General features: G+C 35.6%; 1 protein-coding gene across 2 annotated transcripts; it reads left to right on the top strand.

Moving 5' to 3' along the window:
- The first annotated feature begins 4,880 nt into the window (after nucleotides 1-4,880).
- LOC129887461 (pumilio homolog 12) lies at nucleotides 4,881-10,567 on the top strand. 2 transcript variants are annotated; one of them, XM_055962571.1, is made up of 7 exons: nucleotides 4,881-5,239; nucleotides 5,962-7,550; nucleotides 7,648-7,810; nucleotides 9,221-9,384; nucleotides 9,637-9,895; nucleotides 9,972-10,086; nucleotides 10,207-10,567. In XM_055962571.1, exons 2-6 carry the CDS (start codon nucleotides 6,010-6,012, stop codon nucleotides 10,077-10,079), a joined length of 2,235 nt encoding a protein of 744 aa, XP_055818546.1. In that variant the 5' UTR covers nucleotides 4,881-5,239; nucleotides 5,962-6,009; the 3' UTR covers nucleotides 10,080-10,086; nucleotides 10,207-10,567. The 2 variants fall into 2 exon arrangements, with proteins under 2 accessions (XP_055818546.1, XP_055818547.1); XM_055962572.1 differs by having other exon boundaries at nucleotides 5,965-7,550.
- Nucleotides 10,568-12,680: the final 2,113 nt, after the last annotated feature.

Here is a 12,680-nt window from a genome sequence, read left to right on the forward strand (position 1 = left end):
GATATCACCATGTAGGGACCGGTGTTCCTCCTTATTCTCCTCCACGTGGCTAGTTGCGATTTTGTTTGAGGGCTACTTTTGGTGAGTTCCCATATTCCGAGAACAATACTCTTTTATCTTTCTAACTTATGATATGTTGAGATCTTTAGACACTTACTATGATATTTCTTTCTATTGTGATTGAGGGTGAGTTAGGGACTTGTCTTAGCTCCGTTAAATCTAAAAGTTAGAGGTATTGTTGGACATATGTAAGTTGAAGTTTTACTATTATAATTTTCGCTTGTTTATTTATTGTTCTTACCATGAAAGGCTGAAATAATGCTAAGAGGCTTGTTTGAGGTACTTTCGGGTTCCTCATTCATCATGTCACGTCTAAGCCCTAAGCTTGGGCTGTAACAGTATTGTGCAAATTATGAGCCCTGTATTAGTGGTAGGCGATCCTCGCATCTAGTTGGTGTTCATTAAAGTCGTTGGAGGTAGCTTCTTGGTTGTTCCGCATCATCCATAATTTTTATCTTTTGTTTATCAGTTGTCTTTACTTTCCAAATATTATAGTATTTTGGGTCTTATTCGTGTATCTTAGAAGATTGTACTCATATCATTAGATATTTTAGGGGTCGTAAATTGTCTTATTCCACATTTTTGTATTGATCTATGAAAAGTTTGATTTTGAGACTTATTTCCACTTCTTAATTATTTAAATTTTGCGCATTTTTAAATAATTGATTGTATAATGATTGACTTCTCTATCAGTGAGATTAGTATAAGTGTAATCATGATCTCAATTTTTGGATCATGAAAGTGGCAAACTATGAACTTTTTTGACTGAAGTGTGGTCTTATCAATGCTAAACATCAAATATTTTTTATTGACGTTAATTTGGCCTGAGTTGTCAAGGACAACTGAAGATATTTTTGACTGAAGTTATAGCCTTGGCAAAGCCATTTTATTTGTTTGTTGAAGTTGTGGTCTTTGCAGGACCAAACTTCAGATAATTAATGGATGCACTCCGGACAAATAATGGCTTATCAAAATCAACTTCAGACATTTTTTACTGCATGCCTTAGAAAGACCAAACTTCAGACTTATACCAATTGTGTTTCATATATTTTGGCATGAAGTTCAGACATATATATGGCCACACTTTAAATATTTTGGCATGAAATTTAGGTGAACCAATTTTTATCCACAATAGCTTGTTCTTCTAATTTGAGCAATCCAACACATAATTCAATATCCAAAACTATCCCAAATGTACAGTTTCAAATATATCATAAAAAACAAATGCGCAATCATTAATTGTCAAAACAACAACAAATCAAAAAAAAAGTCATATAGCAACAAGTTAAGTTGTCATTGTTTTCAGGCTTTTTCAACAACATACTTAATTTAAACTTATTTTTCAAATCCAAAATTTAAAACCCACTTCTTCAAAGTATTATTATTGAAATGTTATAATTGCGAAAAAATTATTGTACAATAACTGATAGGGCTAGGCATAAAATATCAAAAACTGATACCGAACCGAATCGGCTATTTTGATATTCGGTAATTCGGTTTGGTATTTGGTACTGAAGTATAAAATTTGGTATTTTAGTTTCGGTATTTATAATTTTACCATTCGATATTTGGTATTTACCGAATAGCAAAATTAAATTACGTCTATTGGGCTTAATTGCCTAAAGGGGCTAAAAGGCCCATAAATATTTTAAGACCAGCCCTGTGCCCCTACAGCCCAACAACAACAAAAATCAGTACTTCAATGCCCAACCCTACATTTCCCTTTCTAATTTCTATTCATCTAAATGTGAAATGCCCAGCCCTAGACAGCACACGGCAGCGCCAGCGTCTTCTTCCAAATTTCTCCATGTTAATTTCTGATTCTGCTCTATCTTCGTACGACCGTACCTCCTTCTTCTTCTTCTGCGAGGTGAGTAGGTGACTACTTACTTGGGTCCTTTCTTGATTTTTTTTATCTTGTGGTTCATGTTGGGAGATTGGGCCTTGGGGTATTCATCTGTTCAATTCATTTTCTTTTTGTATTTTATATATTGTTCATGCTGATGTGGGAAGGGCATCGAGGAATATGGGTATAGTCACACAGAAAAGGAAAAATTTAAGTTATTTTGGTTCTTTTTGTTTAAGTTGAAGAAAGGACATAGGAGAAACATAGTATAACAATTTAGAAAATAGAACTTATTTAAGCTTTTTTTAAAATTCTTTCTGAGATGGCTCGTGATGTGTTGGCAATTCCAATTTCTAGTGTGGCATCGAAATGTGCTTTTAGCACCGGGGGTCGTATTCTTGATTCATTTAGGATTTGTTTGACTCCGAAATTGGTGCAAGCTGTTGTTTCTTTTCAAGATTGGTGTCGAAATGAGCCTTATCCCATAAATGTTGAAGAAGATTTTAATGATCTTATGAAACTTGAACTTGGTATATTTTTCAGTTTTTCTATTTTATTTTTCTATTTTTTTTACTTAGTTTAATTGTTGACACATTTTAAATTCTTTTTAGATTTGGCTGATAGCTCAAAAGATTCCCTCGTTCTTGATTTGTAATCGCAAGATGCCTCAGGTATAAGGCTCTGAATTTTTATTTGATTATTCCACATTATTTTCACCAGTACTTTTAACTTTTGATAATGCCAAATGTTGCTGCTTATGATCACTGATCAGCCCCATTAACATCCTTTTTGGGGGAGACTAATGATTTTGATGTGGGTTGTTGATAATCCAAGTGCTTGTGTAGAATCTATGGAGGTGTAGTCTCTTGTATGCTTGTTTCTGCTATTTGGCAGTACTAATAATCTTTTTCATTCATGCAGGTTAAGACATTGTTGACAAAAACATGGCCAAGCATCACCCTAATTTGATCATGTGCAGGAAGCAGCCAGAAATAGCTATTGGGCGTCTTTGCAAAAAATGTGATGTGCAGGAAGCAGCTGGATTGAAATTTCTCAAATTGAGGAAAGTGATGTACACGACTGTATCTTTATGGTTCATGTTATCAGAATGAAGAAAGATGATAGTTTGTGAGCACTACTTCTTTAAGGCTACCTGTTAATACACATATTGTTTTGTTCTGTTTTTCTATGATTTTTGAAGGGTTGCAGTAAGCACAGTTGATCCTTCATATTGAGTTAATCATGCAAGTGCTTTCTTCACCTTGTCTAAAAGTGCCGGTGATGTTTCTGCATGTATTATCTTGATATGTAAAAATGAAGATGTTAACGTGATTGTCACTACCTCTAAGGCACGACTTTTTTTTTTATTTTGACATTTCAGTTGATGTTTTACTCTCTTGTGTGGAATTTTTGCCTTTTTGGCTCCTCCAGAGTCATCTTTTTGCAGCTATTGCTCATTTTTGGTATAAGCCTGATGATTGTCAATTAAGAACGGAGATTCGAATGTTGCTATATGTTGAAGCCTTCTTTTAAGTTGGGCTCCAGTGGCATTACATGTGATAAAACTTTCTTACATATGATGAAGGCTTTTTTTTCCAGATATAATCAGATATAGAGTTTTTTTTAATCTATTTATCTTCAAACTTGGTGGATTTTTTTCTTGCAAACGGGTCTTGACATCTTGTTATCCGTAAGATTGGTCTGCTGGATCATACTGTTAAACTAACATGATAATCATCTCGTCATTGTTATTCTTGATGCATTCTTTTGAAGAAAACCATGATAAAGTGTAAAACTGCAACATCTTTTGAAGAAAATCAAGAAAATGGAACAACAGCTTCCATTGGTAGGTTACCCTCAGTGACGTTTTGCACAGTTTTTGCAATGTCGGGATTTTCATCATTGGGGTTATATGCGTCGTTGAAGTTGGGAGATTTTGAATAAGCCATAATGTACATATCTTTTACAATTAGTTTGAGACTCAATTGTATTTGATCCATTGTTTAGTTTGTTATTAAAAATCTTTACATCTCTTATTATTTATTGCTATTGTGAATATGATCTACTAACATATTTCATGTGGACTTCGACTTCAATATGGTATTAGCGAATACCGTACCGAACCGAAGATTGATTTATCGATTACCGAATTACAGAACCGAAGTTTGAAAGTTCGGTATTTGGTATATACTTTGAATTACCGATTATCGAATTACCGAACCCGAGCTTTGAAAATACCGAACCGAATACCGAACTTTTATATTTGAAGTTATTTATATTTGAGTATCAATTAAACTTTTTGAAAAAAAATAGGTAGTATTAATTAAAGGAAGCAACTAGGTGCACACGATTTTTTAAAACCTTTATATGGTATTCAAAATTGCATCATAAAGTCTTAAACAAATAGACAATAAAGGAGATGATAATTATAGCATGTTGTAAGACCATAAAACATAAGAAAAGCATGCCATAAAAACTATATGGAAATAGCACTAAATGTAGTGCATTATTTATGTGCAATATATTATTAACACATACCATATTAAAGCATATAATAAGGTATTAGGCTTAGATTGATAAAACGAACATAGACTGAATTTATATATATTGATAATATAATTAACAATTTTTTTTACACAATCACTATAACTGAATGTTATAAATCTTACATTTTAGATTACTAATTATAATAATTATGAATAGTTATCTTTAATTATGTTTTAGGGGACTTAATTATATAAAAATGTTTGAGCTAATGAGTATATAGATGTTAAAACTCACAAAAAGATATACTAGCAAATACTAATTAAATACTACTGAGTAGTACACTATTTAAGTGGAGTAAGTACTTGGTATTTAAAAAGGGCAACCTTGGCAAGAAAACCAGAAACGTACCAAACAATGTGGGAAGGGCAAAAGGGCATGCATGGGTATATGATGATGATAATAATAATAATAATGTGAATCTGCCATTCCAAAATTGTGCTCTTTCTTGAAATATTTTCCAATGTTTTTAATTGTTGGTCTGTTTGTTTCAATTGGGGTTTGTGTATGTGATGTAAAACTGATACATAGTATTTGTCGATGAATGCCACCTCTTTCGTTCTCTCTCATCAGTTATAGTCATATGTAAACTCTTCTCACGCCGCCCTCACTTCCTTCACCTCGATTACTTCCCACACATTTCACTTCCTATGTTTTCTCACAACTCATCAAAATCTGTCTAGTTTTTGTTTGATTTTCGTTCGAAAATTGAAATCAATTGATGCTATGATCGATTCCTCGGTGGCCCTATTGTTACTCTGATTAGTAATGCTTACTATTTTTTCACTGGTATTTGTCTATTTCCTCTTATTTTTTTGTGTTTGATCAAAGTTCTATCATGGGTTTCTTCTGTTTGAGATAATGGTTGAATATTTTGTTAGATTCTCATTTGATTTTGATGATCTAAAGTATTGGGTTTTGATTCTTCAAAGAAATCGAATTGATCTTGATGTTTATGACGGAATCTGATGTAATGTTTTATTTTGTTTGTTTATAATTGTGTTTAGATGTATTGTTTGACGTCAATATCAAGGAGACATGTGGGTACACTTTGTCTGATTTCACCTGGATGAGACATTTTTTAAATGCTGGCTCAGTTCTGGAACTACACATTTTATCCTTCTTTACCAATTTTTAAATACAAAGAAAATATAGAGAACTTTCTGTTATTTATTCTTAAGTTGTAAAATATTGGACTGAGATGAGCTTAAATAGCTTACCCCCAACTTAATTGGAATTACTAGTAGTTGTCTTCAAATAAGGGGAACTTGAGTTTGTACAGAATTATGATTTTTTGTTTTTGCTTGTCCTACAATCCCTTTATTTGATTGAGGATGATGCAAATATGTATCATTCTTTGTGGAATTGGCCGTGCAAAGTTGTTTGTTTCACTTTGTGTATGTTGATTTTGATTTTATTTTTTTGGTGATTAAATTGGTATTCAATGAGTACATTTGATGTGTACTGGACTATGTGCTGTGACTCACTTTCTGTTTTCCTTTATTGTATAGAAGAAAGAGACCCATGAATCTTGCTCACCACAGTGAAGAATAATCTTGATGCTGCCTATTGTTCCGAAAATGGAGAATGGGGTAAATGAAATGGAAAATGACGAGTTTGAGAAACTTCTTGGTGAGATTCCAAATGTTACTTCTGGGAATTCATATTCTGAGGAATCTGGTGTCATCAATTGTCCAAAAGATTTTAATTTGACATCCTCGAAAGGGGATGGGTCAAAGCCTATTGGTGTTACTGAGACATATATAAGCAATGAGATCTTAGGCAAGTTAAAAGAATTTGGTAACCGAGGTGAGCAGCTACCTAACAAGAGGTTTGAGTCCGAAGAAATGAACTTACCAAATGAACAGGCTATAACATCCGCATTTGCTGAGTTGTGTGTAAAAGAAGGCACCTTGCTAGAATCTGCAGCTCCTATGGCCAATTCTACGCCGTTGCTGAACCATTTGGCTGTTGTGAATGGACAATTCAAAAATAGCTTAGGTAAAATCCCTTCGAATTTGGATTCGCAAGTGTTAGTTGTTCCCTCTCCAAGAACACCAAATAATCTACCCAGTGCTTTTAATGGGTTTAGTCCAAGTATTGGTGGGCACCAAAGTGGATATGTACATACAATGGAAAACATATCTGCAGCTGTACCATTACCTCCTGGAGTGCAAGGTGTTCACCTACTTCCACCAATTCATCGGGTAGATATTCCAGTAATTTCCAATCAACAACATTATTTCTTGGATGTTACGTCACCTGTTCCTTACTTCCATTCACAAATTAATCGACACCATGGAGCATGTAGACACATTGAAGAGGAACAACATTATTTCTTATATATGCAGCAACTTCGCGCTCAGCAATTAGACAATCAGTATCCAATTCAACCTGATGGGTCAATCACAAGTAGATCAATCAATAGTAGCTCACGGCAACCATTCACTGAGATGCCGATTCCTCACTTCAACCAGCAAGTTTCAAGAAGTATAAACCCGTTAAATTCCCTGTTTTGCTCAATGGGTTCTGATGCGCTGCAAGGTTTAGACAAAACAGAGAAACAATACTATCCTGAAAGAATTCTAAGAAGATCACATGGACCAGAGCTAGTCAAGTCTGCTAAATTCGGTTCTTTTGGAGGAACCAACTATCTTTCAAATATAAGTCGAAATAGAAGAGTTTTTCCCAATGCTTATTCAAAGCGTAGTTTCCATTCTCCAAGTACAGAATCTCGCTTGGATTGTCTAGAGTCAAGAAGCTTTTCTCCTGATGCTGTTGATCTCAAATTTCATGGGTGGTCACAGTCTCAGGAGTATAACTTAATTGATGATTTTGCTGGAAGAATCTATCTCATGGCTAAGGATCAAAATGGATGTCGCTTCTTGCAGAGGAAATTTGCAGAAGGATCTTCGGAAGATGTTGAAAAGATTTTTCCTGAGATTATTGTTCACATCGTGGAGCTCATGATTGATCCCTTTGGCAATTACCTTGTTCAAAAGCTTCTTGAAGTGTGCAATGAGGGACAGAGAATGCAGATACTTCGTGCAATCACTAGAATAGCTGGGGATCTTGTAAGAATTTCATGTGACATGCACGGGTCTGATTTCTATCTTTATCAAAGTCCTTTTTCTTACCGAGCTGCTTCTGTTCATTTTCTTCACAATTATTTTATATTTTCTTCTTCTCAACTTCAGGACCCGAGCTGTGCAAAAAGTTATTGAAACTCTTAAAACACCTGAGCAGTTTTCCATGATTGTCTCCTCACTGAAACCCGGTTTAGTGAATTTAATCAAGGACATGAATGGTAACCATGTTGCACAGCGGTGCTTGCAATACTTAACACCTGAGTATAGAGAAGTAAGTTGCATATGTATCCGTTTATAGGCAATAATTTTATACATTGATATTTCCTGTAGTTTAGAGATCAAAGGGATGAGTTGTTACAATGCTGGAGAATAAAGAATAGACATGATCAATATCAGCTCCTCTGCTTTCCAAGTCCTTGCAAGAAAAGGCAGAAAGGGAAAAAGTTGTTTTTTTGTTCATAACTTTTGTGATTCAGATTACACTGCAGCTTTGTAGCATATGTGGTGTATCGATTAATGTTTTAAGAATACAACTTGTCTTCTATTTAGCAAAAAGGAAGTTCCACTGTTCAACGTGCTGAATGCTTCATTTTGTACATTACACATGTCATTCTCCTGCCGCTGTCTCCTAGAGCAAGTTTGTGAGTGAAAATGTTTTAAACACCTACTCCTAGGAAATTCCGACGGGTACCAATTTTAATGTGAGAGGTTCCTGGTCTACAAGTTATTTTCCACTCGAATGACATGCTATGTAATCTTTAACAGCAATGAGAAGTGTGCTTTGTTTCATTAATTCAGTTGAATTGCAATCCACTGTGTAGTATACTGAAAAGGAGAATCAGAGAGTCAATATCCAATATTAGTGTAACTTGATGATAGAATAAATATCCAGCTTTCTCTGTTGTTGGTTGTTACAGCAGTTAGATACTAATCTCCAGTTTAGCATGAATTCGATTTTTCCATGGATAGCTTTGAAGAGGTCATCAGGATTCAGGAGATTGAAGTTCTCCGATGTCTCTGTTGCCACATTGGGTAGAAAGTACCAGAATAATCAATCTTGTCCCCAACGTTTGGAATATAATAATTGAGGAACTATTTGACCGCATAATCTGTATTGTCCTTTCTATTTGTTGTGTTGATGTCATTCATTAGTTACTGGTACTCTGAAACTTCCAGGACGTTGTTGATTGTGCGGCAGCAGATTGTTTTATGATATTTGATCATGCCAACCTTATTATGTTTCTACCATGTCTTCTTAGGGATATGTTGTAACTGAGAGGTTATTTGAAACCGTTCATTTGCTTTCGTATAGGGAAATGAAACAAATGAACTATTATATTCATAAGTTAGTTCTGTTAATTTCCTAACTCCATATTCGAACTGACGAAACTTATGGTAGCATATTACAGAAAAAAGGATTTCTGATTTAAGGAGATAAATCACATTCTTTCTATTACCAATGCCTCCGTCTAGCATTGCAGAGTATATTGTTCCATCCAGTTGACGTGATTTCTTTATAAGTTTTGTTATTTTTTTAATTGTTTGTCACCTAATTTTTGGCTAGAAAGTGCTGGAGAGGTTCATATAGTTTTCACATACCTAGCCATTTGTGGTTTCCTTCATTGCTTAATGTGCGTGCCTCAGAAATTTAACTTGAGATACAAATTTCTTTCTTTTGCAGTTCCTGTTTGAGGCTGCTATTACCAATTGTGTCGAACTTGCAACAGATCGTCATGGTTGTTGTGTGCTACAGAAATGTCTTAGCCAATCTGATGGTGGACAAAGACACCGATTAATCTATGAGATCACTTCTAATGCATTGGTTCTTTCCCAAGATCCATTTGGGTATGTCAATTCTTTTCTACTGCAGGACTCTGTAATATCTCATTGTAGACAAATCATTTGTTTCATAAATGCAACAATATCATTATTGTTATAAAACTTATTGACGAGAAATTTGAAAACTCAGAAGACCCAATGTAGAAATTTGAAATGTGACTCATGCTAGTCAAGTTCAAGTGTTAGACTTCATTCTCTCATTAGAATACAGAAGTATCGATTTCTCTCTAGTAAGTCACATTATTTTCCGTTTTACAGGAATTATGTTGTTCAATATATTTTCGACATTCGTCTTCCCTGGGCAACAGCAAATATCTTTGACCAGCTGCGGGGTAAATTCGGGGACCTTTCCATGCAAAAATACAGCAGTAATGTGGTAGAGAAATGCCTAAAGCATGCGGATGAAGAACGTTCTTCATATATCATTGAGGAGCTGTTAAGTGATCCTCGACTACACCAGATCATGCAAGACCCATATGGCAATTATGTTATCCAAGCTGCTCTAAATATCTCAAAGGTTGGTTGGTGGTATTTTCTACTGTCGTAATGTCTAAATTGGAAACGGTTGATGTTGACAATTTCTTGACCTGTAGGGAACCCTGAATGCTGCACTCGTGGAGGCTGTGAGAGCCCATGTTCCTGTTCTACGGACCAGTCCTTATGGGAAGAAGGTCCTCTCATGCAATAGTCTTAAAAAATAAGTTGCAGGTATAATAAAATTATCCAAATCTTGCATTAGTATATAAGTTGTTTCAACTGCACAGAAGTGTTTCGTTCCTGGACTTGTTTTGTAAAATTTCCATCCAACTTAACCTTTTTTTTTTCCAGATGGATCTTGTAATTTATGTGGAGTAATAAACAGGCGAAGAGATGCCTTAAAGTTGTTTCCATAGGTTGGGCAGCCAAGTTTTGAAGCTCGGAAAGAGGTGGTTTTTTCATGTAGATTGATGCTTTTGAGTACATGTTAACCATCTTTTTAGAAAATTTCTTCCATAGTTTTCTTTGAAGGAACTAAATAACTTTGTATATTTCTGCTAATGCCTTTCCTTTCACTCCATTCTTCCCTGTGCTTCTCTGAAAGGATTGGGAATCAGCAGAACATGTTTCTGTAGAAATAATCAATTTTTGAAGGTGTATACTTATGCCTGGCATGAATCCTTTTGTAGTAATCAATTATATTTATTCATTACTAGTACTGTTTTCCATGTCTTCTATTTTTAATTGCATGATGGATGAGTTTAATCCACATTCGGATTAAGGATTTATCTTCCTGAGATTGAGGTGAAACTTATTTTAATGAAATATATAGCCTTAAGGTCCTCGTTAAAGTCCATATGCTAGCTCTTGGAATGGTTTAATAGGTTTAGCTACTCCTTTTTCGACAATCACTTTGGGTGTGTTTGGTATGAAAGGGAAAATGATTTTCAATTTTCTCATGTTTGGTTGACTTGAATGTTTTGGAAAATGCTTTTAAAATGGATTAATTTTCCTCAAATTTAAGGAAAATAATTTCCTACATCAACTAAGAGAAACATTTTTTAAAACTTTCTTTTGACCTCGCCGCCCAACTTCAAATCCGAATTTGACCAAGGACTCGACTCCAAATTTTGATCTTTCGACCTAGGTCCCGATATTGACCCTAAACTTGAGACCCAACTCTTGACTCTCGACCTCAATTTACTCGGTGGGAATTAGGTCAAGGTTGAGATCGAGAGTCTAGTCCTAGGTAGGGTGAGATTCTATGTCGGGAGTCGGGTCGTGGATTGGGGTCATGAGTTAGATTCCGAGAGTCTTAAGTTTGGGTTGGGAGTTGGGTAAGGACTCGTGTCATGGTCATGTTTGGGAGTTAGGTCCTGGGTGGGAATTAGGTAGGAGTTGGGTCCGCAATTAGGGTCAAGAGATGAGTCTCTTGTTGAGGTCGGGTCTGCATGGGCTTGGGCTTGCTTTGATGATGGGTAGGCTTGTTGTGCTTTGGCCCTTCTGTGGGCTTCTTGAATTGTGGTCGGGATTTAGGTCTTGGACGGGAGCTGGGATGCGACTCCCTATCCATACTCGGGACCTGACTTCTAACCCTGACTCCAAACTTGAGACCAACCCTAGACTCGATCTCAACCCCAACTCAAGACTTGACTCCTGACCTCAACCTTGACCTTGACCCACGACCTGACTCTTTGTCCTAATCCACGACCCGACTCCTGACCCTGTCCTTGACTCGGGACTCGATTCTCGACTCTAACACTGACTTGATTTGACTCTCGATCAAAACCCTAGTCTAAGACCCAGATTCCGACCTCAAGCCTTAGACCTGACTCCCAACTCCTAACCTCTGACCCAGTTTGGGACCTTACTACCTGACTCGTGACTTGACACTCCTATTTGAAGCTTGACATGAACCCGAACCTAACTCAGTGTTAAGGTCGGGTTATTTCTCGGAGTTAGCTCTCCGATCTTGGCTTAATATTAGGTTTAGGGTTAGGTTTCGAGTTAGTGTTGGATCCTGGGTCATGGCTAAGGTCGGTTGTTTGATTTTTGGGTTCGGGTTAGAGCAGAGTTAGGTCGAGGATTTGGTTTTGAGGCAGCGTCGAGGTCAAATTTAGTGTTTGGGTCTTGAGTCAGAGTCGTATCTCCGATCGATAGTGGGGTAGGCACATAGATCCATGTTAAAGGGTAGGGAATTGGGATTATTTTTCCAGATATACGTAAATGCTCTTGAAAGAATATTTTCTTTTTACTAATCCATTACCAAAAAAATTAGTAAGAAAATCACTTATTTTCCAAAAAAAATTATTTCTACGAAAATAATTTGCTTCATACCAAACAACACGTTCACTTATTATTAGGATTGCATATCCGTCAGTTTAATTTGGCTTGGTCGTGAACATTATTAGTTTTACTTATTGGTTATCAGTTTCTAGACATGTTAAACCGTTAAAGAATAATTAAGATACTAAGAGCCCATTTGGATTGTCTTTTATGTTGGTCAAATATACTTTTAAGTCTGTTTTTGACTTTTGAAAGTTTTTGACAAATATAAAATAAGTTAAAAATGATGTATTTAAGAGTTGTTATCACTAGTTCTAATATGACTTTTTAATTTTTATTATAGAGCCGTCAATAAGGGCTAGCTCTGTTGGGTCAGCCCGATCCAACCTGTGATATTTTGCTTCATACCAAACACACACGTTCACTTATTATTAGGATTGCATATCAGTCGGTTTAATTTGGCTCGGTCGTAAACATTATTAGTTTTACTTATTGGTTATCAGTTTCTAGACATGCTAAACCGTTAAAGAATAATTAAG

This window comes from Solanum dulcamara, chromosome 4 (assembly GCF_947179165.1).
Source record: "Solanum dulcamara chromosome 4, daSolDulc1.2, whole genome shotgun sequence".
NCBI classification, from domain to species: domain Eukaryota; kingdom Viridiplantae; phylum Streptophyta; class Magnoliopsida; order Solanales; family Solanaceae; genus Solanum; species Solanum dulcamara.

What these genes read in the sequence shown, in the direction of transcription:
- LOC129887461 (XM_055962571.1), top strand. Translation starts at nt 6,010, where the DNA reads ATGCTGCCTATTGTTCCGAAAATGGAGAATGGGGTAAATGAAATGGAA. An exon ending in ATTTCATGTGACATGCACGG is followed by an intron (nt 7,551 to 7,647) that starts GTCTGATTTCTA and finishes TCTCAACTTCAG; the next exon opens with GACCCGAGCTGTGCAAAAAG. An exon ending in TAACACCTGAGTATAGAGAA is followed by an intron (nt 7,811 to 9,220) that starts GTAAGTTGCATA and finishes TTTCTTTTGCAG; the next exon opens with TTCCTGTTTGAGGCTGCTAT.